The 19,207-nt window shown below is 36.9% G+C and overlaps 7 protein-coding genes across 7 annotated transcripts; 1 reads left to right on the top strand and 6 right to left on the bottom strand.

The window, feature by feature from the left end:
- Positions 1-317: 317 nt before the first annotated feature.
- On the bottom strand, positions 318-2,384 carry C9374_005369 (uncharacterized protein; the record flags this gene model as incomplete). The annotated part of the gene is made up of 1 exon (XM_044695111.1): positions 318-2,384. One exon carries the CDS (start codon positions 2,382-2,384, stop codon positions 318-320), a length of 2,067 nt encoding a protein of 688 aa, XP_044547846.1.
- A 3,195-nt stretch (positions 2,385-5,579) lies between these two features.
- C9374_005368 (uncharacterized protein) lies at positions 5,580-6,674 on the bottom strand (the record flags this gene model as incomplete). The annotated part of the gene is made up of 3 exons (XM_044695110.1): positions 5,580-6,343; positions 6,412-6,468; positions 6,515-6,674. The coding sequence occupies 3 exons, from the start codon at positions 6,672-6,674 to the stop codon at positions 5,580-5,582; spliced, it is 981 nt and encodes a 326-aa protein (XP_044547845.1).
- A 100-nt stretch (positions 6,675-6,774) lies between these two features.
- C9374_005367 (uncharacterized protein) lies at positions 6,775-7,848 on the bottom strand (the record flags this gene model as incomplete). Its single annotated transcript, XM_044695109.1, has 1 exon — positions 6,775-7,848. The coding sequence occupies one exon, from the start codon at positions 7,846-7,848 to the stop codon at positions 6,775-6,777; it is 1,074 nt and encodes a 357-aa protein (XP_044547844.1).
- A 505-nt stretch (positions 7,849-8,353) lies between these two features.
- C9374_005366 (uncharacterized protein) lies at positions 8,354-10,084 on the bottom strand (the record flags this gene model as incomplete). Its single annotated transcript, XM_044695108.1, has 1 exon — positions 8,354-10,084. One exon carries the CDS (start codon positions 10,082-10,084, stop codon positions 8,354-8,356), a length of 1,731 nt encoding a protein of 576 aa, XP_044547843.1.
- A 632-nt stretch (positions 10,085-10,716) lies between these two features.
- On the top strand, positions 10,717-12,108 carry C9374_005365 (uncharacterized protein; the record flags this gene model as incomplete). Its single annotated transcript, XM_044695107.1, has 1 exon — positions 10,717-12,108. The coding sequence occupies one exon, from the start codon at positions 10,717-10,719 to the stop codon at positions 12,106-12,108; it is 1,392 nt and encodes a 463-aa protein (XP_044547842.1).
- A 74-nt stretch (positions 12,109-12,182) lies between these two features.
- On the bottom strand, positions 12,183-14,297 carry C9374_005364 (uncharacterized protein; the record flags this gene model as incomplete). Its single annotated transcript, XM_044695106.1, has 1 exon — positions 12,183-14,297. The coding sequence occupies one exon, from the start codon at positions 14,295-14,297 to the stop codon at positions 12,183-12,185; it is 2,115 nt and encodes a 704-aa protein (XP_044547841.1).
- A 1,917-nt stretch (positions 14,298-16,214) lies between these two features.
- C9374_005363 (uncharacterized protein) lies at positions 16,215-18,362 on the bottom strand (the record flags this gene model as incomplete). Its single annotated transcript, XM_044695105.1, has 1 exon — positions 16,215-18,362. One exon carries the CDS (start codon positions 18,360-18,362, stop codon positions 16,215-16,217), a length of 2,148 nt encoding a protein of 715 aa, XP_044547840.1.
- Positions 18,363-19,207: the final 845 nt, after the last annotated feature.

The following is a 19,207-nucleotide window of genomic DNA, read 5'->3' as shown; positions in this document are numbered from 1 at the left end:
CATTATTGCTACTTCCGTTATTATTACTAAAAATCAAGATGCGAATAATCTCTAACACAAGAATGATATTAAACTCTCTCAAAAAGGTTCATGTTGTGTAGATACCCGATCGAATTTAAAAAAGATACCATCTCCATGACGTCTTTTTACATCACGGTTCTTCAATTTTGTTTTTTACCAAAGGTTGATGGTGGGCCATTTTTAGTGAGTGCTTTTAAAAATGTGGGTGCTATGGCGGCGCATCCGACGTTGAAGCGCACTAAAAACCTGTCAGATATTCGTCAAGTCAAAAATGAACATGAAAGCACAAAATAAATTTATTCGTTAGCTGTCATGCAGCAGAAGAGGTAATAGTACTGGTTTAGGGTTGCAAGGTATCTGTCTTCCACAAGCTGTTCGTTGGAAGAGGTACGATAAATTCTCGTGGGATTTCCGTTCCCTCCAAACCTCATAGTATGAGCGAACATATCTTTGCCATACTTGTTCAGTCGTTCATGCACTGTCATGGCAAATGGGTACAATGTTCTGTAAATAAATAAATACATGATCACATGTTCTTGGAGAATGTGTAAATAATAAGGCATTTTCCAATACGTGCCTATTGTGTCTCCAATAACAGGGACAATGACAGAAATATAATGGTCAATTTTCTTTGCAACGTTGTGTAAATCATTGTCTGAGCAAAATGTTGGTTGTACCAATAATTTAACGAGTTCAGATCCTGCTTGAAATATTCTTGTCACCTTTCCAATCCAAACGTATGCAAGAGTAGAGAGTTGTTGATTACTTGCGTGCTTTTCCATGATTTGAGTGATATCTTCAATAATTTTGTTGCCATATGTTTCCCATACATCGTCTCCCATTAAATTAATTTTGTCATTTTGGCCATAATATCCTTTGTCCTTGTAGTATTGTTTCAACTCTTTTTGACATTGCTTTGAAATTTTCAATGCAGCATGCAATGCAATCTGTAAATGATTTTCTCCCAATCTCATGAATTGGTGCAAAATGTCAGGAATTCTTCGTAAAATGGAAATATTGGCGAAAATAATATCACCTAAACCAGGGTGTCGGTGTCCCTTGTCAGTAAAAAGTTCAGTGAAACAATCCCAGGTTTCAATTTGGATTTTGCCTTCAATTGTCTCTCGTAATGATTTTCGTGTGTTTTCTTTGGACTGAAACAACATTTTCAGTATTTCTTGAGCTCGATTATTGTTTTTCCACTTGAGCGAAAACAAGAATTGTTTGTGTGTTTCATAATCAATAGGGCATACAAAACATATTCTATTCTTATCATCCGTTTGCAATGCAAGCATGTTTTTTAAATCTCCACCCATTGCTACATTAAATTGCAACCGAATAATAATTTTCTCTGAGGTACAGGTTTTCACAAAATTTTTCAAAAACGAATCTTTCTGAAATAGAGCAATTGGTAATTCAAATATAAACCGATGGCTTTCAAATTTTGCAATCAATGATTCAATTGGCTTGAATGAGCTCAATAATGTACAATGATTGTCGCTGTTTTTAGGTAACGCTGCCAATAATTTGTAATTACTATGATGTTGTGCAGCATCGCAAATAACAAGCCCTAAAAAGCAAAGTATTTCATTCACTTTCCTACTTAATTTATGGGCATCAGTGGACACTCTTGCCATTGAATAAACTTTAAATTCTCCTTTTTTGTTAAATCCAAATTTTCGGCTTCTGAATCCAGAAATCGGAGCATGTTCCAACCATTTTCCTGTCGAGCGTATCACTTCTATTACTTTTGTATTTGTTAATAATTTTGAAAAAGACTGAATTGGATCAATCGCAAAGCCTTTGATATCGTTGTTGCTTTTGATGATGATCATCTCTTTTGCTATTTCATCCTTAATCCCTTTCCGATATTTCGAAATGGTTCGGTCACTGAATGGAATGTATTTTGTTTCATACAACTTTTTAATTTGTTTTTTGCTTAAACCAGTGTTGATGATATTACGTTCAACTTCTTCAATGGACAATCGATTATGTTTCTTTTCGACCATGTTGTTGTTTTCGTCAAGTGTTATGATTCGGAATTTAGTGTACCGCATTGTTGGGTGTATTGGATCAGAAAGCGTTAACGAGATATTTAATTCTGCATTAGTTTGATTGATGTAATTGAATTCCTGTAATTGCTTTGTAATTGATGAAATGATGGAGGACCATAATTGAGAACAAGCTGTTGTTTTACTAGCTTCAGCTAAAGCGAATAATGGTGTACGTTTTTTCTGAGCTAAATCCAGTCCTAGGACCTCTATCTTTCGTTTCAGTTTGTCTGTTGTTGCTTCAGTTAGCACTACTTGTTGCTTCGGTTTCCCTCTGCCCTTGTTGAACCAATCAGGAAGAGACTCACTCATTTTATTTTTGATTCCTTGTGATCAGCTGACGTGGGATTGACGAATATCTGACAGGTTTCTAGTACCAATTGCGCCGCCATAAAGTCATTTGGAAGCGAGAAGGATTTTCTGGGATTTGCACATCATGTCGGTGAGACTATAATCACAACTTATTATTTCATATGTTGATATAAATTTCAAACTTTATTCAACATCATCAACCTTAATGCTTTCACTCAACCTCTGTTGTTTGATGATCTCAACCACAAAACCATCACAAGCCCTAACAACAGAGGCTCAATGACCAACTTGGACGATAGACTTGGCATTTTCTTTCCTTAGTCATGGAACATCTGTTAACTAGTTCATTTTGAAGGCGCTCCCACGAAAACCCCTAAAAAAAAAACAACACCTCATGACGCCAGATAGTATACAATTCAAAGACACTTTGCGATGTATGGTTGTAAATAGTACGTTGAAGTATTAAGGCTTGTTGTTGTTAATTATTTTGTAGAACCCGCTATAACAAAGGACAAACGTAAACGAAAAAAATAGTAGTATAATGGACATCAAACCCCTCTTCGTAGGAAATGAAACAAAGAGCGTTCAAACAATTAAGGGAGATGGATTTTTTATTGATCTTTCAATAGGTCCCACTGTTGAACATGATGTGGAGAAGGTATTGAATAGAAATCCTTTCGCAAAGCACGTAAGAGTTACCTTATGTACGGACTGTGTTTTTTCAAATTTTCATCAGAAATTAACAAACAGAGACTGGAATCAAGTGGATGGTCATGTAATTCTTGATGAAGAGGGTGATGATCCTCATTTGAGTGGAGAAAAGTTAAACACAAACCTTATGGCTGTTGTTACACCCCTCCAAACCAATACAAACGCTTGTCCAACGTTCAACGAAGGAGAATGGATTGCAAAGTTGAAAATGATTTGTTCTGAACGTAGTGAAGGGCAGGAATGTTTCGATTGTAAACAATAAATGAGTTTGGTTGAGCATACTCAAAAATTTTTATGCTCAAAAAATTTTCTGCATACTCGAGCTTCGTCTCTCATTGCTTTGCTTAGTGACTTCCCACCCATCGCACTCCCACCCTTATCATGCTTTCTTAAGCTTTTCAAGTTCCTTTTTCGCTGATCCTTAATGTTCTTGTGGTAAGGAAGGACATTATGACAGTGCGGGACTGCCTTGTTCGAATCTTTTCGACAAGTAGTTGAATATTTATTTTTATAACCTTATTTTAATATTTATTTATTTTACATTACTGTGACATTATCACCACCTTTGACACCTGGTTTATTTATGATAATATGAGTTGATCACAATCCATCTCTTCTTCATCACTTCCTTCTTACTTCCTTGCGTTTCTCTGGTTTTCTCCTTTTTTTCCGCTGAGCGGTTTTTGGAGTTTTTTACCTTCTGCACCCCTTTTCAAATGCTCGGGACTCTGCTCAATAAAGTCTAATGACAAAATATGCAGAAAATCCCTCAAACACCAATCCTTTTCCAAAGGATGGATGTTTGGTGAGTTACAAACCCATTAGTTTTCCTCCAATTAATTCCAAACTCTTGTTGTTTACATTATCGAAACAAGGCTCTTCGCAATGATTTCCAACTTCTATGTACCTCATTGCTGTGTTCGAGCAGAGTGTTAAATCGGCTATCAAACCTGAGATATTCAATTCAACTGAAAAAGCAAGAATTAGAGCGTAAGACGAAGGAACTGGATACATTCATGATTGAATTTAAGGGAATTATTGAGGAAAATAAGGTGCTAATTAAAAAGGCTGTAAAAGAGAATCAAGAGCGCAACAGAAAAGCTCTTGAAACGGAGGGGTATTATTAGCTAATAATTTAATTGCATCCGGCTAGTAATTTCCAGAGCGTTTTGGAAAAGTGGATTTCTTGGGCGGGCTGGACTCGCTGAAGCGGCTGATTGCTAATAAAAAAATTTTTATTTTAAAAAAATGAAAAGCATTCACCAACAACAACGTGGCCACTAACAAGTGGCGATAGTAAATTTGCTGCACGTTTCTCGCAAGCAAGGCAACACAATTAATGCACCAAGAAGCATCGGCATTTCATTACCTCACACTAAAACCTAAAGAGTCGAAGAACTATTCATATCAATAATTTTCGAAATGTGATTAATTTTTGGATTTGAAACTCACGTGACGTCGATGATGTCAAAGATTGGAATAAGTTTTGGGGCTGTCTATCAGTTACATAACTTTGAAAAGACTGTGGAAATGTTCTGTGGATTGATTTATAGAGAAGCCACTGAACACAACATAAATGATCCAACTATACAAGCTCACATTTGGAATTCAAATGAATGACAGCTCTTGTCGATATGTGAGAGTGGAGAGAAATACGCTTCACCGTGGTTGGGATGAGGATTGGGAGAAAACAAATTCGGTGGTGGCCCGTCTAATTCCAAAATCAACGTACACCTCGAATAATACACGTGAGTGGATAAATGACACCAAGGAAAAGTTAAATACGTGGCTCCATCGTTTTACACCATGATCTACAATTTGAAAATTGCAGGATTAGATGTATTGTTGAATTCAGATTGTGAAACTCTTCAAACATTTTGCCTACTGATACTGAGAATTATGTACTTGTTCAACCAATCGATTGTCCAATATTGAAAATAGTAGACATTTTCATGATTACATTCAATTGGAGGACAACAGTGATCTCTCAGTGTAGGTTGTTTGCAAGAAAGAAGACAACAGCGAAACATAGATGATCATCAATATTCCATCTTGGTAAAAGATACTGAATGTGAAGAATATACGTTCAAGCAACTAAAGTCACCAACAGTGATCATTCGGAATGTTTGACGTTGTAGTGTTCCCAACCAAAACATCAAGCGTATTACATAATACCGAAGTGACAACTAATACTTAGATTTATTGTTCAAACATTCCGTGTTGAACGCAACAACATTGTGGTCTACATTGCCGCAAGTCACTTGTTATGAATAAAGTTGGCCAGAACTTGAGTGTGTTTCAAGCAACATATAAATCTATCAATTACTGGAATAAAAAAATTTCGGGATTGTTTGGTGGCTGTTGTTGCTGGAGTTGCTGCAATTAAGCAGTATTTTAGCAATCATCCCCATCCGGGCTATTAGCTGTGTGCTAGGATGGGCGATTTCTTCCACCCCTCATCCTTGCTGAAAAGGAAAAAAACACTTAAATCTTTTCAAAAAATTTCTTTGCAGTTTCAAAACCCTTCTGGATCATGATTTTCATTTGAACATGATCAAACCCGATAAAGTATCCTGGGAGCCACTCATTGGGAATGAAAGCTCGAATTTCAACTGAGGGATCATCCTTATATGCAAGCCTTGCGCTCTCCAAATCCCTCAATACAATATCCATGATTGATCCATACATGGTCTCTAATAAGATGAACGGAGTTGTATGAAAATCAAACATTTTCGGAAATGGAATGGAATTAATAGCTAACAAGACATCGATGACTACTTGTCCTCCACTCACAGTCATGTTTTTACACTTCTCAATGGCATCCGTAATGGGAGTCATGTACCTCACTCCGCCATCCACATAGAGAGAGTCTTGAATGTTAACGGCAGAGAATATGCCAGGTATGGCCGAGCTCGCTCTCACAGCTGTAACCACTTGATCAAAATTCAAATGATTCTCACTACTGAATTCTCGGTAAGAGAAGGTAGAGAGATCAGTGGCCCCTATTTTCCAGAATCGATCGGTTTTCTGCAATAAGGTCCAATTTAAATGTTTTGCAAGATAGCTCTCTAAGGGTGAAGAATCAAACAGAGAAGTTTTAAGAAAGAAGCCTTGAACAATTCCGAATGGCTTCCAATTTTGATAGATCATGTCGGATTGAATACTTGTCCATTCGTTGAGAAGATATTGGAGAGCTTTGGCTTCTTCTCCAATCGGAAATTGACTAAAGGCCACTGCATTGATGGCTCCTATTGCATAATGATCGATAATTAACCTGTGAGGTTTTTCTTTTTGCTCATGAAATAGTTACACGTACCAGCACTGTTTCCCGTGACAACTCGATACTGAGTTTCCTCAGAAGGCCTCTTCTCCACTATTTACTCTTCTCAATGAGACTCAAAAGAAATAGTGTCACCTACCTAAATATTTCAGCACGCCAATCTCAAACGAACCTCGATCTCCACCAGAACCTAGAGCAAGAGCCCTACAAGTTTTTTGGGGTTCAATAGCCCACGAATGATGGAGGAGGTTCAAGCATAGCGCAAGAAGTAACGTGCAACATAATACTCCTTTAAACATTTTGTTTTGATGATGGTATGATGAACAGGATTTAATATTTTTACAACTTACAATTTTGGAAAATGTATTTAACAGGAAATGAAAGGGAAGATATGAAGATCTAAAAATTGATGTTGTGAAAGGAACCTTTGGTGTAAAAGACTGATGTAAAGTTAGAGGTGGAATGATGGGAAAAGGAAGGGTTTGAATGGTTCATCTCTGGAGCGTCGAGTTCATTCAACTCGCTTCTCTTGGGCCTTCCTCTTTTCTTCCTCTCTCCACTTGAATGTTTCTTAAACGACTCCACCGAGAGATTACAGAATGGGTTAAGCAACAAGTCTTGAGTGGATATTGTGGTTCGTTTCTTTCTCTTTGATTTTTGTGGCTTGGAAATGCCATGGTTTGCCATGGACGTGAGTCGTGGCGTGACTTGGTGATTGTTTGCGTCGCAACTTGATTCTTGCTGTTCTGCAACGTTCCCATAAAGACCGTGCAAACGATCACAGTCTTGAGATGACGTAGGTACTGAAGTGTTCACAGATGGAGAGGAGAGTGCTGACGAAGAACAAAATTCACTTGCCAATGGCTGAAAGTAATAAGGACATGGTTGGGAGGTCGTGAAAGTGCCATCTTGCGTCATCACATGTACAACATGCGGTTGGTTTGACACATCTTGTTGTGGAGCCTGTGGAAATGCACGGTCACTTGTTCGTGGTAACTCATGCACACTGTTTAAATGTTGGCATGTTGGTGACGAAGTTGTGCTCCAAAACGGCACAGGTGCAAGATTCTCGATGAACCGGCTATTTTGAACTTGAGGATGATTATGAAAATTGGTTAAAGGATCATTGCAACCTGTGTATGATCTGTCTTCGCCACTAGCTGTGTTCATTAATTGAGAAATCTTTGTGACAATAGAAATAGCAGTTTCGATGGGAAGCTGATCGAGGTTGTGAGAAAGCCATTGAAGCATGAATTGTAACACAGAGTCGTCAGCGTTATTCTCTACAGGTTGCTGCATTGGGTGCTCATGAGTATTCACATGAGTATTCATGATCATGTGGTGTTGAACGGAGTCTGTTGTGGAAGACCCAAGATAACCACCAGTACTAGCCATGGGCGTTGTAGTGAGCGAAATGTTGGATAAGAGACCCCATTGGTCGTTGTTGTTGTGAGGACGTTGTTGAGGAATCATTTGGTGGGTGTATAATTATTTCTTTTTGTGTCACACACAAAATAAACTACAAATACAGAAATTGCAAAGTATGTTTGGATGACAACCTGAAAATTTGGTGTTCCTTAGGTCTGTCAATCTTTGCTCCACACCCAGGAACGGTCCAAATGCATTCGTTTGTCTGACGTTTGAGAGTTGGTCCAATATAGTGGCTTCGCTTCTATCTGATGATGATGATGATTATGCCTCTCAATTCTCAAATAGAACAATGGATAGCAAACAAGTTCATCAAAAGTTTCCAAAGAAGATTGAAAAATCTAAATCTGTAGCCACTCTGAAAAAGGAAGTGAGAGATCCCAATCGTGGGGTGCCAAACGCTAAAGATAGCCATTGCTGTTAATATATTAGTATCCACATTCTCTTTTTGCATGATGAGATTTATCCAACAGACAAAATTCGAAAAACTCCAAAAACAGGCTTCATCATCGAATTTACGATCATGACAATTGGCAAACGAAATATCTCATCAGTACTTGGACGTCATGAAACTATTCACTGCTTGATTGGAAAATCCTTCTTCATACAATTCCAAATATTTGATATTTAACACAGTAGTATCATTCTCATCAAAGTATTCAAACATGTCGTTTCCATTATTTCGTTCCATTTGATTTTGCATCATTTCAATGATCCTACTCCAATCGACACTTTTTGGCATGTGATGGATCAATGTCATGATCAAATTGTGAAGAGACCTAGACCGAGACCTTCCAAACAAATTAACGTTATAGGTCAATAACAAATGTTCCAGCACTTCATAGAAGGCATGAAATGGAAGTATGCTAAGTTTTCCGGAATTGATTCTTCTTTTCAGCCACAAGTTTCGATAGAACCTCGTTCTTCGAAACACGATACGTTTGGCCAATCTCGAAAACTCTGTGTGAACAAGATTATTGATTTTGTCTTGATTTTTGGCATAGGTGTTTTGAATAATATAATCAATAATAGTAAAGGATGATGATGATTGAGACTCGTCTGATTCTTCTTCTTCACCATCATGATTGGTATCTTTTCCACGTGGAGATGTTGTCTCGCAATGAATTTCAAAAGATTCCTCTTCAGCATTATCATTAATAGCTTCTACTCCTGGAATTGTTATTGGATGAAAGCATGAACTATGTAACAATAATTCATGATGAGCCACACTCTCAGGAATGGTTACATTGAAATATTGACACAACTCGACAATCATTTGATGCTTATTCCAAAATGTGTCAAATGTATATTTGGTATCTCTAAATGATTTCAAAAAAGCTTCAAAGTTTGCTGAATGTAGTGGTTCCAGAGAGTCTGACAGACCATAAACTCTTTCTTTCAAAATCAATGTCAACTTTTCAATATTTTTAGCATCTTCAGTAAGAATGACTTGTTTGTAGAGATGAAAGATGGCACTTGTCAATTCAGTTTCATCAAGTCCAGTAATTTTCAAAGGATTTGTTACTTCCATGATTCTTTCAAATAATTCAAAATTCAAATGACACACATGTTTCATGACTTGTCTCAATATTTGTTCACATTCATCTTGGCTCCAACAATTTCTAAACAAGGCCAAATATTTATCGGTTGGAATTTTCTCACTCTTGACAAGATACAACAACTTGTTCACACCTTGCTTGGAAATTGTTAAATCACAAATTCGAATCATCATCTTGATATTTTCGAGGCGCACATCTTTTTCATCATTAAGAGCGTCCACAAATTCTTGAAGCAGCACTGTATCTTTCAACACCCTTTGATTGAAGAGGTATCGAGTTCTTTTCTTAAAATTTTGAATCAAAGTGTTCACGTGTATGACTTTGAACCCGTGCTGATGATGATCCAATACTTTGTTTTGCTTCCATTCCATTCTACGTTTTGAGATTTTGTTTTCCAAATGTCGAATTTGTTTGTTCACATGTTCTAGTTCCATACGTATAAAAGGGCATAATACTTTGGATTTCCTACTAAACTTTAAAAGCTCTGAATGATAATGATCCAGCCAATATTTCCACTTGCCCATCCAAAATTCAAATTTCAAAAAATTAAATTCATCATGATTACGAATTGGATTTTCCATGATTTTAATGTTTTCATCAAATCGTTCCGACAGACAAAAATTCCATTCGGAACACACCAATCGAAATGGAACGAGACTTTTCAAATCTAAAAAGTAAGCAATAAGAGAAAGAGAGTCTTGAGAGAGAATAGAAGGAGCCATTTTTTTTAAGAAATTGAGATTCCATCTTGAATTGGAATGTTTGAAGAATTGTAAAATTAATAAAAATAAAAAATATTGACATTAATTAAATTAATAATTTTTTTATATTCTTATTTCGGCAACAAAGGGATTGCTAGATGGTTAGCCAATCTGACGTCTTGTGAAATGTCTTTCAGTGTAATTTGTTTAGGTAATGAAATGAACTTTGAATTGTCAACAGTCAATTTTATGTGAAAACCATATCTCTCACCTATTCGTCGACTTGGGAACAAAAAAGACAAGACCTTTCAGCATAACGAAGCATCACTTTTTCTCAAGATGCAACCAGAGAATATTCATGGTGCTTTTGTGTATCAGAAAGAAACACGCTAGTTGACAACTGACATAAACTCTAGCGACCATCAATAGCCTTTAAAAAATTTGATATTTATTAGACTTTGCGCCAGTGGCACGGAACAGGGCTGAGCAGTCTCCTTCGCAGGCACTCCAGGATCAGAGCGTAGAAACTTCGTTACGAACAGAAGCCACCTTCAACAATTCGGTAGGGGACCGGAACTGAACCCTCGACCAGAGGTTGCCGTAGTCGAGGTTTGACTACTGAGCCACACTTGGCAACTAATAGCCTTTAAAAAATGCCAAAACAACACCCAACAGGAAGAAAATTCTCTCTGCCATTACCCTCGTTCAAAAGTAGACGCGGAGAAGAATCCGATGAGTCTTTCATGTTCAATTCGTACTCGTCTTCATCTTCCAACCTACAACCTCCACATCAATCAAATGCCATGTTCATTCCCATCCCAACCAAAAAACAAAACACAGATTCCCAACCATCGACATCTCCCAAAAAGAATTTCTTTTCAAAAACACCTCCTTCTTCCACATCTCCAAATTCCTTGACTCCAAATTCTTTAACTCCAAATTCTCCAATTCCAAACTCGAATGGACCTCTTTCTCCGAGAATGTCCACAAATATTGATTATGATGATCATGCTGTGGTGCATGTAAATGGAAAGACCCTTCCTTTGAAAAAGATTTGTTTTTTAGGATGTTGTGGAAGTGGAAAATCAACTCTGTTCCGACAATGTGAAATGATCTTTGGAGAAGCATGTCATGCAAAAGCAGTGGCAAGTTCCAAATTATTTATTCAACAGAATTTAGTGGAAGTGTTGAGAGTTTTCTTTGAGGGAGTGTTGAAAGAACAAAAAGATAAGAGTGTGGCGATTGTGGATTGGAATGTGTCGCAGAAAATGAAAACATTTTTAAAGAGACATAGTTGTGATAAAATGTTAGGAGATCGAATTGTGGATCCAAGCACATGGATGGAGTTATTGAGAGATGAGAAGGTGCGGAATGTGTTGAATAATTTACATTTGTATAGTGAACTCAATTTTTCAATTTCTAACTGTATTGAATATTATGTCCAAGAATTTGCCAGATTGACAGCTGACAGCTATACACCAACCGAGGAGGATTATGTGAAATTTGTCCAAAAGACCACTGGTGTCGTACGAAAGCAATACAAATATAATGACATTCCCTTCGTATTACTCGATGTTGGAGGAAATCGATGTGAAAGAAAAAAGTGGCCTGCAGTTCTCAAAAGTTGTCAAGCTCTCTGTTATGTCATTTCTTTAGCAGAATTTGATGAATCTTGTTGGGAAGATCCTAAAACTAATCGTTTTAAAGAGTCATTAACGACGTTTCAAGAATTGTTGAATGGTGAACACATTAAGAACAAGGATGTTTTTGTTGTTTTTACTAACGTGGATCGATTTAAACAGAAAATCGTTCAGGAAAACCGATTAAGCATTCTACGATCTGTCATGCTACCAGCTTCCATATCTGTGGATATTTCTAGTGATAACCAAGTCGATGAACTCATTCAGATTATTGTGGATCGATATTTAGAAATGGATCTAGAAGGACAAATTACAAAACATTTCATGATCAATGCATTGGATCGACAAGATGCCAAAAGTCAAATGTCAGAAATACTTGATTCAATTCTGATTAAAGATGCGTAATTGTTCCTTTTACAAATATCATTGTGTTTTTCAACCGATCGTCAAAAGTAATGACAGTTCAGCACTTTTTTCCATCATTCGATTTCATGGACAAATGAATCAGTAAAAAGAATTTCTACATCCACAAGTAGATGTAAAGCTTGGGCTTTCACAAGTTGATCCTTAAACTTTCGAATCACATTCGCATACAACACTTCATTCCAACCATTGACTTTTTTCATGGGCCAATCAAAATTCCTTCCATTTTGAATATTGTCAATAAACGCCAATTGTTTCAAAAAGCTGTCTACCATCTCCTGAAATCCAAATTCTGAACACAGTCGAAAGAAATCAACATTCATGGCCTCTCGGGTGAATGGTTGTCTCAGAATGAGAAAGTTGAAAAACCTATGCAATAACATCAATGATGGATAGGTGGTATTATGCTGGAGAAAAATGCTTGGTGGGAACAATACATGACCAAACTGGCTTAAGAGCAGTAATTGTTTGTAAATAATTTCAGAGCCATCTCGCTGGAACTGGAACGGTGTCATGTATTGGGCCAGCGAGTAACTCATGATGGACAGTAAAATTCTAGAACGAGCAGGATAAATGTCATTCATACAGTTGCAAAACATGTCAAGGCATGATTTGACAAGTAATGAAAAATCTGACACATTTTGTAATCGGTCACATGCTGTTCTGTTAATGGTTTTTCCTTCATGAATCATAGTGTCTATGGTTTCCAGGAGCTTTGGAACAATGACCTGGAATTTATCAATTTCCATCTCTGAACAGTGTAAAATGATTGAATAGTACGCTCGAAAGGAACGCAGTGACGTTTTCGGAGGAATTTCATGGCCTATTTCTATCATGCAACGTGTTAGAATCTCAACAACTGCTTCTTGCAAGTTAAATTGTGTAATAAACTGCATTGCTCTGGAAACCCATTGGTTGTCCTTAAGGTTTAACTCATTCAACAGCAATGTTTTGACAATCAGGTCAATTCCTAAAATAATCTCGAAAGAATTACCTTTTTCGATGGTTATTAACAAGTCAAAGGGATAATGTTGTAAAATTAATAGGTTGTCAATGTATGTTAGCTTGGAATTATTATAGTCTTGTGTAGGAATAATTATTTCATATAGTTTTTCAATGCGTGACACAATATATTCCAACAAAATTGAACTCTCCTGTAGGGGTTCCGTGTCAGTAAATTTGGAAATTAAAACATTACAAAAATCCATCGAGATGGATACATTGTTCTTAAAGCAACATATTAACGAACATGTGCAAACCCATTTAAAAAGAATATTTGTATCCTGTACCACTTGGAACTTGTTAAGATTGATACTACCCAGACTCGAAATGCTGAAAAGTACTGAATCTCTGAAATGCTTCCTTTCAACTCTTGAAAATAATAAAATAATATTTTCCATATGAAGGGATAAAAACCTGTGAGAAATAAATACATTGCACGATGATTTACATTGTTGTCTCCAATGATGCATACATAGTGCCATTAAATCCAATGAGTATCGTTGTCCTTGTGTATTTTTCTTTGTGAGCTCTTCAAGTTTAGTCTCCATTCTCAAGTTGTTTGAAGTTGTTGTTCCACTGATCCATTCCAAACTTTCATGAAATAAGACAATATCCAAAATTATTGTTCTTGCACGTTCTTGCAGCGTTTTCAATATTTGCTCCTCCTTGTTTGAACCTCTGGTCATCATTTGTGAGGTAGCCTGTAGTAATACATGAAAGGATATGGAAAGTACAGATTTCAAAACGCTGCGTTTGAGTAAACCATCCAATGTCAGTGGATTGTCGGACAAACATTGTACAACCAAATCTGCTCTGTACTTCCAAATGATCCGAAAAAACAATTCGCCAAGTTGTGCCATCTTTTCCATAATTGTCGTTTTTTGCAAAGCATGATTTGAATACTTTAATGAAGCAATTTCAGCTTCGATTAGATCTGCATCCATTTCCAAAATTCCGAAAATTTTCGTTTTGCATTGAACGGAGGAGGCTTGACGTTCAATAATCTGTTGAATGGATTGCAATGAATTTACAATTTCTTTTAACAAGTCAAGCTTGAGCGTTGGATCTGTAGATGTATTATTTAAAAATTCTCGGGTTATTTTGAGTAGATGTTTAATGGATTCATCGGAGAGGTCATGTTTGGATGATGCAAAAAGAAAATTAAACATTTTTTTTTTGAGTTAATTATTGCACGGGTGGACAACTCGAGCGTATTTTTTCGTGAACACGTCAAGCTACGAGAAAACTTTTCGCTGGGAATTTTAATAACACAACGATCATAGGATGATTTTATGATGGTTTCAATCCATCAAAACCTGCCAATGCAACTGATTGTTTCTGACACATAAAGGAAACACCACATCACTATTGGTGCGTCAATATGTTGAATTGGCATTACAAGAGCCATGGTAGCTACTTCTTAAAAATTTGTCACGTCCATGGAGGACTGGAATTGTGACTGAGTTGAAGACAACCATTCCCCTCATCACAACCACATGATCGACACCATCTCTCTCTCAAACAGTCATTACATACTTTCAAGACACAATCCTTGCATGAAGTTAGTGATAAACAGGGCTTGTGGCATGAATTGCACAGCAATGTTGGCATGTTTGGATGGCAGATCTTACATTTGCAACATGTTGAATTTTGACATTGAAGGTATTTAGAAACGGCATTGGTTAGTCTGTGACAACATTTGCAATGATAAACTATGAATATAGAACATCGTTGACATTCTCCATTGTAAGAGCATCGTTCACAAACAATATCAGAACAACAGGAACACAATATTAGTTCCGTGTAGTTGGAACAAACTTAACACTGTCTCCGTTTGCAAATTTCTGAATTGCACCCACAAGTTGCATCACATATTCTTCCAAGCTTGGCACAATTACAATTCAAACAATTTCCTTTTTTACATCTACATCCAACTTTCTTCTTTGCTTTGTGTTCATCATCATTACTGTCATTAATTTTCTCTCTTTTCCTTTTAAGTTGGTTGGTATTGAAGTACTCGATAGCTTTCAATGCATCGTCGAGATTTCCATAAAACTTGATCAAAATATTAAGCAATCCAATAGCATCATAAAATGCACAATGTGAATTGTTGACATTTCCTAAATTAAAGTGTTCAATTATCATCCTCAGCAAAAACTGGTTTAGATTTCCCTTTCTTTGTCATTTTCCAAGGAAGACAATTGTGTAAAGTCGATTCTGATTTCATTAATCGGAGAGAATCAACAAAGGCAATATTGTCATGATTAAATTCAGAAAACTTTCCGAAAAATTCTTTGGCAAATTCACATGCCCTTCAATAGGCAATTTTGATCTTAAATTATTCAAGTTAAGTCCTGTTATTGATTGTGCTTGGTTACCCTTTGGTTGCCGTTGAATTGCGAGAGTAATAGGTAATGATGTATCTATTGAATTGTTTTTAATATATTCAGTAATATATTTGGTGTGTTGCAAAGTAGAGGCTTCTTGTAATCCACTCCGAAAATTGTGATATTTTGTGGAGTACTAAATTTTGCATTGAGTGAACAGCAGCAACATGCCCATTTTTCTTTTTACAAACGCAAAAATTCCTGCCTTGCTCCTGTGCTGTTTTGATACAAACTGAGAGTGTAAAATTCACACAAAGCTCATTCAAATCGACAAGTTTTCTCGGTAAATCTAAATCTAAACATGTGTGAACAATTAGTATTTTGCAAAAGTTGTAATCGATAATGATGAGAATTGTGTTTAAATCAACTCTGACGAATGCACACTTTTTTCAAAGGCTCGTTCTCACTTTTTACTTCATATAACTTCACCAACAAAGAGTATGTATAACTAGAACGCATAGAGAATCTACTCTCAAGAAATCAGATTTATTGAAGGCTTGTTTGTTGTGTTTAACTATCTCTGATAACAATTTTCGAAAATCGTCGGGGTTGAAAAATGAGCTGAAACACCTTGTCCGCTCGCGAAGAATCTTGTCTCGAATCTTGGTCATTTTTACTGAAGGAGTTGGCCACCCGTGAATTATTGTAATGGAGTATTCATAACAATTTCCTTTATATTCACATTGAAATATTATAATCTTAAGAGCTACAACTCAACTTTAAGCATCGTGCACTCACTGGGGCATTAGCAGCATACTTTTGATCAATCTCTGGATCCTGATGTTGCACATAGGGATTTAACAAAATATCATAATACTCGTAGAGAGGTTCGTAATCGAATCGTTCAGCAGCTTCAATGACTTGTTGTACTAAATAATTTCGTAAAATATATCTTGGATTCATCTTGTCCATGAGAGATTTTCTGTCTTCGTTGGACAAGTGTGACATGGATTCATGAGAGAGACGTTGTGTGTATTGAGTGAGAATTTGCTTGAGTGATTGAGTGGCCAGTTCCAAGTCATTGGTATCTAATACATTCGTGTTTGAAACTTGACCGGTTCTACTGCAGCTACTTGCGCTACTATTCACTCTTGGTTCCAATGTGGCCATTAGTGTTTCAATTAAGGTCTCTGAGGGCTCGTTGTTATTCTTGTCCAAATCAGAGAGAGCTCTGAAAAAGTTGGTAAAATCAGCCTTATATGTGTGCATCCAAACAAGTAAACCCTCAATGAGTTCCCAGTCTTTTTCTCTCAAAGAGTCGCTATCACCTTGGAACATGTTGAAATCAGTCACATCGACTTTGGTGTCCACTTCGGGTACATTATACGGAATTAATCCAAGCTTCTTTCTGAAATTTAACAAGTAATAATGCTCGAAATGTGGAGCATAAATGGAGAGGACCTTGGTAAAGTAGTCAGTCGAGTCGGGTAAGAAGGTTGGTATCAATGCTCTCATTAATTTTTGTAAATTCCAATAACAAATGGCAGGTTGATTCTTGTAGCGATAGCGTCCTTCATCGTCACTATTGTTTGGTACAAAGTCTTCATTGTAATAGTCCATAAATCCAAATGGACCATAGTCAATGGTAACTCCCAAAATGGACATGTTATCTGTGTTCAAGACGCCATGTACAAAACCACTCGACATCCAATCGGCAGTCAATTTAGCAGTTCGTCTTACCACTTCCTTTGCAAATGCTTCTCGAACGGTATTGTTTAGTGTGACCTCTCCGGTACTCGTATCTATACAATCTGGAGTCAATAAATGTGAATAATGGTTCTTAATGACATATTTCGCTAAAATGTCAATATTTTTCACTTCTTTTTCATAGAACTCACGCTCTTGTTGTCCAAATCGATATAAGAACACCTCAAAGGATCCAAATCGAACAAACGTTGGAGCTACACGCATGACAATAGCTCCATATTCATATTTTGGATTTCCATTGTAAAATTCATCTCGCAACACAGCTCTGTCCTTCGATCGAACCAAACTAAATGCTCTCGTAGTTGCCACTCCAATCTTATTCATAAATTCACTCGCTAAAAACTCTCTAATGGAAGATCTTAATACAGCCCTACCATCTGCATTCCTCGAAAATGGAGTTGGTCCTGCACCCTTAAACTGCAGCTCAACCAATCGAGGAGAAGATGAACCAGTATTACCATTCGAGGATGATGAAGCATCAATTTGACCCATACTAATTGCTCTTCCATCACCCAATTGACCGGCATAGTGTCCAAACTGAAAACCTCCATAACAATGAGCATAATATTGAGTATTCGAAAGTAATTCATAACCAGAGAGAATATTGGCCAAACGTTGAGGAAATTTCCGATTCTCTTCTTGTGCACATATCTGTTCTAAATCTTGAAGAGTCATGAATGATTTGTTTGAACGGTTTTGTTGTTCCAATAAATCCACTCCGAAACAATCCCGAGCGACTTCATTACTGGCAATGACAAATTCAAATTTTGTAAAGCCAGACCATTCATCGTCATCTTCTTCTTGGGATGATGACTTGGAAGTAATATTCGTGGTTGAGTGTTTGGGTCTATTGAATCGATCCAAAGTAAGCTTTCCAGTCGAGTGATCATATTCATATTCAGGTAATTCTAACGGTGTTGGATGAACAAAGGAATACATGGCATGAGGAACCTGCCGTGATTGAGTGGTTCCGACGAGATGTGTTGTCTTGTTGGTTGATGAAGAAGTAATAGGAGCCTCATGCTCTCCAATCACTTGTTTGGTAAAGGTATTTACAAAATTAAATTGATCAAAAAGTTTCGTGATCATGATTGAAGAAGGGGTAGAGGATGATGATGCTGTGTTCAATACCTTCTTCATGGTCCGAGGATTGATACAATAATAGTTAGATTGAAAAAGTGAATAATGAGTGTGATTGTTTTTTTGTAATGATGCTTGGCAACTCAAGTGATGGTTGAACAGGTAAGGAGAATCAAGGAGAATGCAATGTTAAAACGGGAACAAGTCCTTCCTACTGCGAAAAGCATTCAAATGGTTTTGTAGTTTCGAAATTCTTTTTTCAAGTTGAACGTCCGTATTGCCTGTCTTTGCAAACTCAATTCATGATTTGTCACGTTCATTCGAATGAAGGAAATTCAACCTAACGCATCATGTGGGACATTTGTTCAATTTACCCTTTTAAGTAAATTTTGGTTGTCCACCACAATCCAAACAATTGTTGAACCACATGAGTGTGATTGTTCATTTCCTTGCCAAATTATATCCATCCCCATGTTGAACTTGTCATCCAATGATCCAAAATTTCAAGTTTGGAATTCCATTAAATTACATACACAATTCCAATAACTAGCAAAAAATGGCCAAATTATGTGGCATGTATTTCACTCGATCCAAATTCTTCACTCTGTGTTTCATCATCATTTTCGGAGTGGTCAATTTAGCCTTGCTGTTATACTTTTCATTTCCAACATTATTTTCAGAACGTAAATTACAACTATTGAATCGCTTTTCATTCTCTACTTCATGCACGACCTATTTTCATGGTTTTTGGTCCGTGTGCACGTTTTGCTTGTTTCTATTCGACAAATTATTGGCTGTGTCGTGCCAAAACGCTTCACATCGAATTCCCGAGCTCACCTTGTTCGTGAGCGTTGTCCTAGGTGGATTTTGGGGTGGTTGGCTCGGAATGATCGGTTGTTGCCATA

Source organism: Naegleria lovaniensis (genome assembly GCF_003324165.1).
Source record: "Naegleria lovaniensis strain ATCC 30569 chromosome Unknown tig024, whole genome shotgun sequence".
Classification (NCBI taxonomy): domain Eukaryota; phylum Heterolobosea; class Eutetramitea; order Acrasida; family Naegleriidae; genus Naegleria; species Naegleria lovaniensis.
The sequence above is the reverse complement of the archived record's forward strand: the minus strand, read 5'-3'. Positions and strand labels throughout refer to the sequence as shown.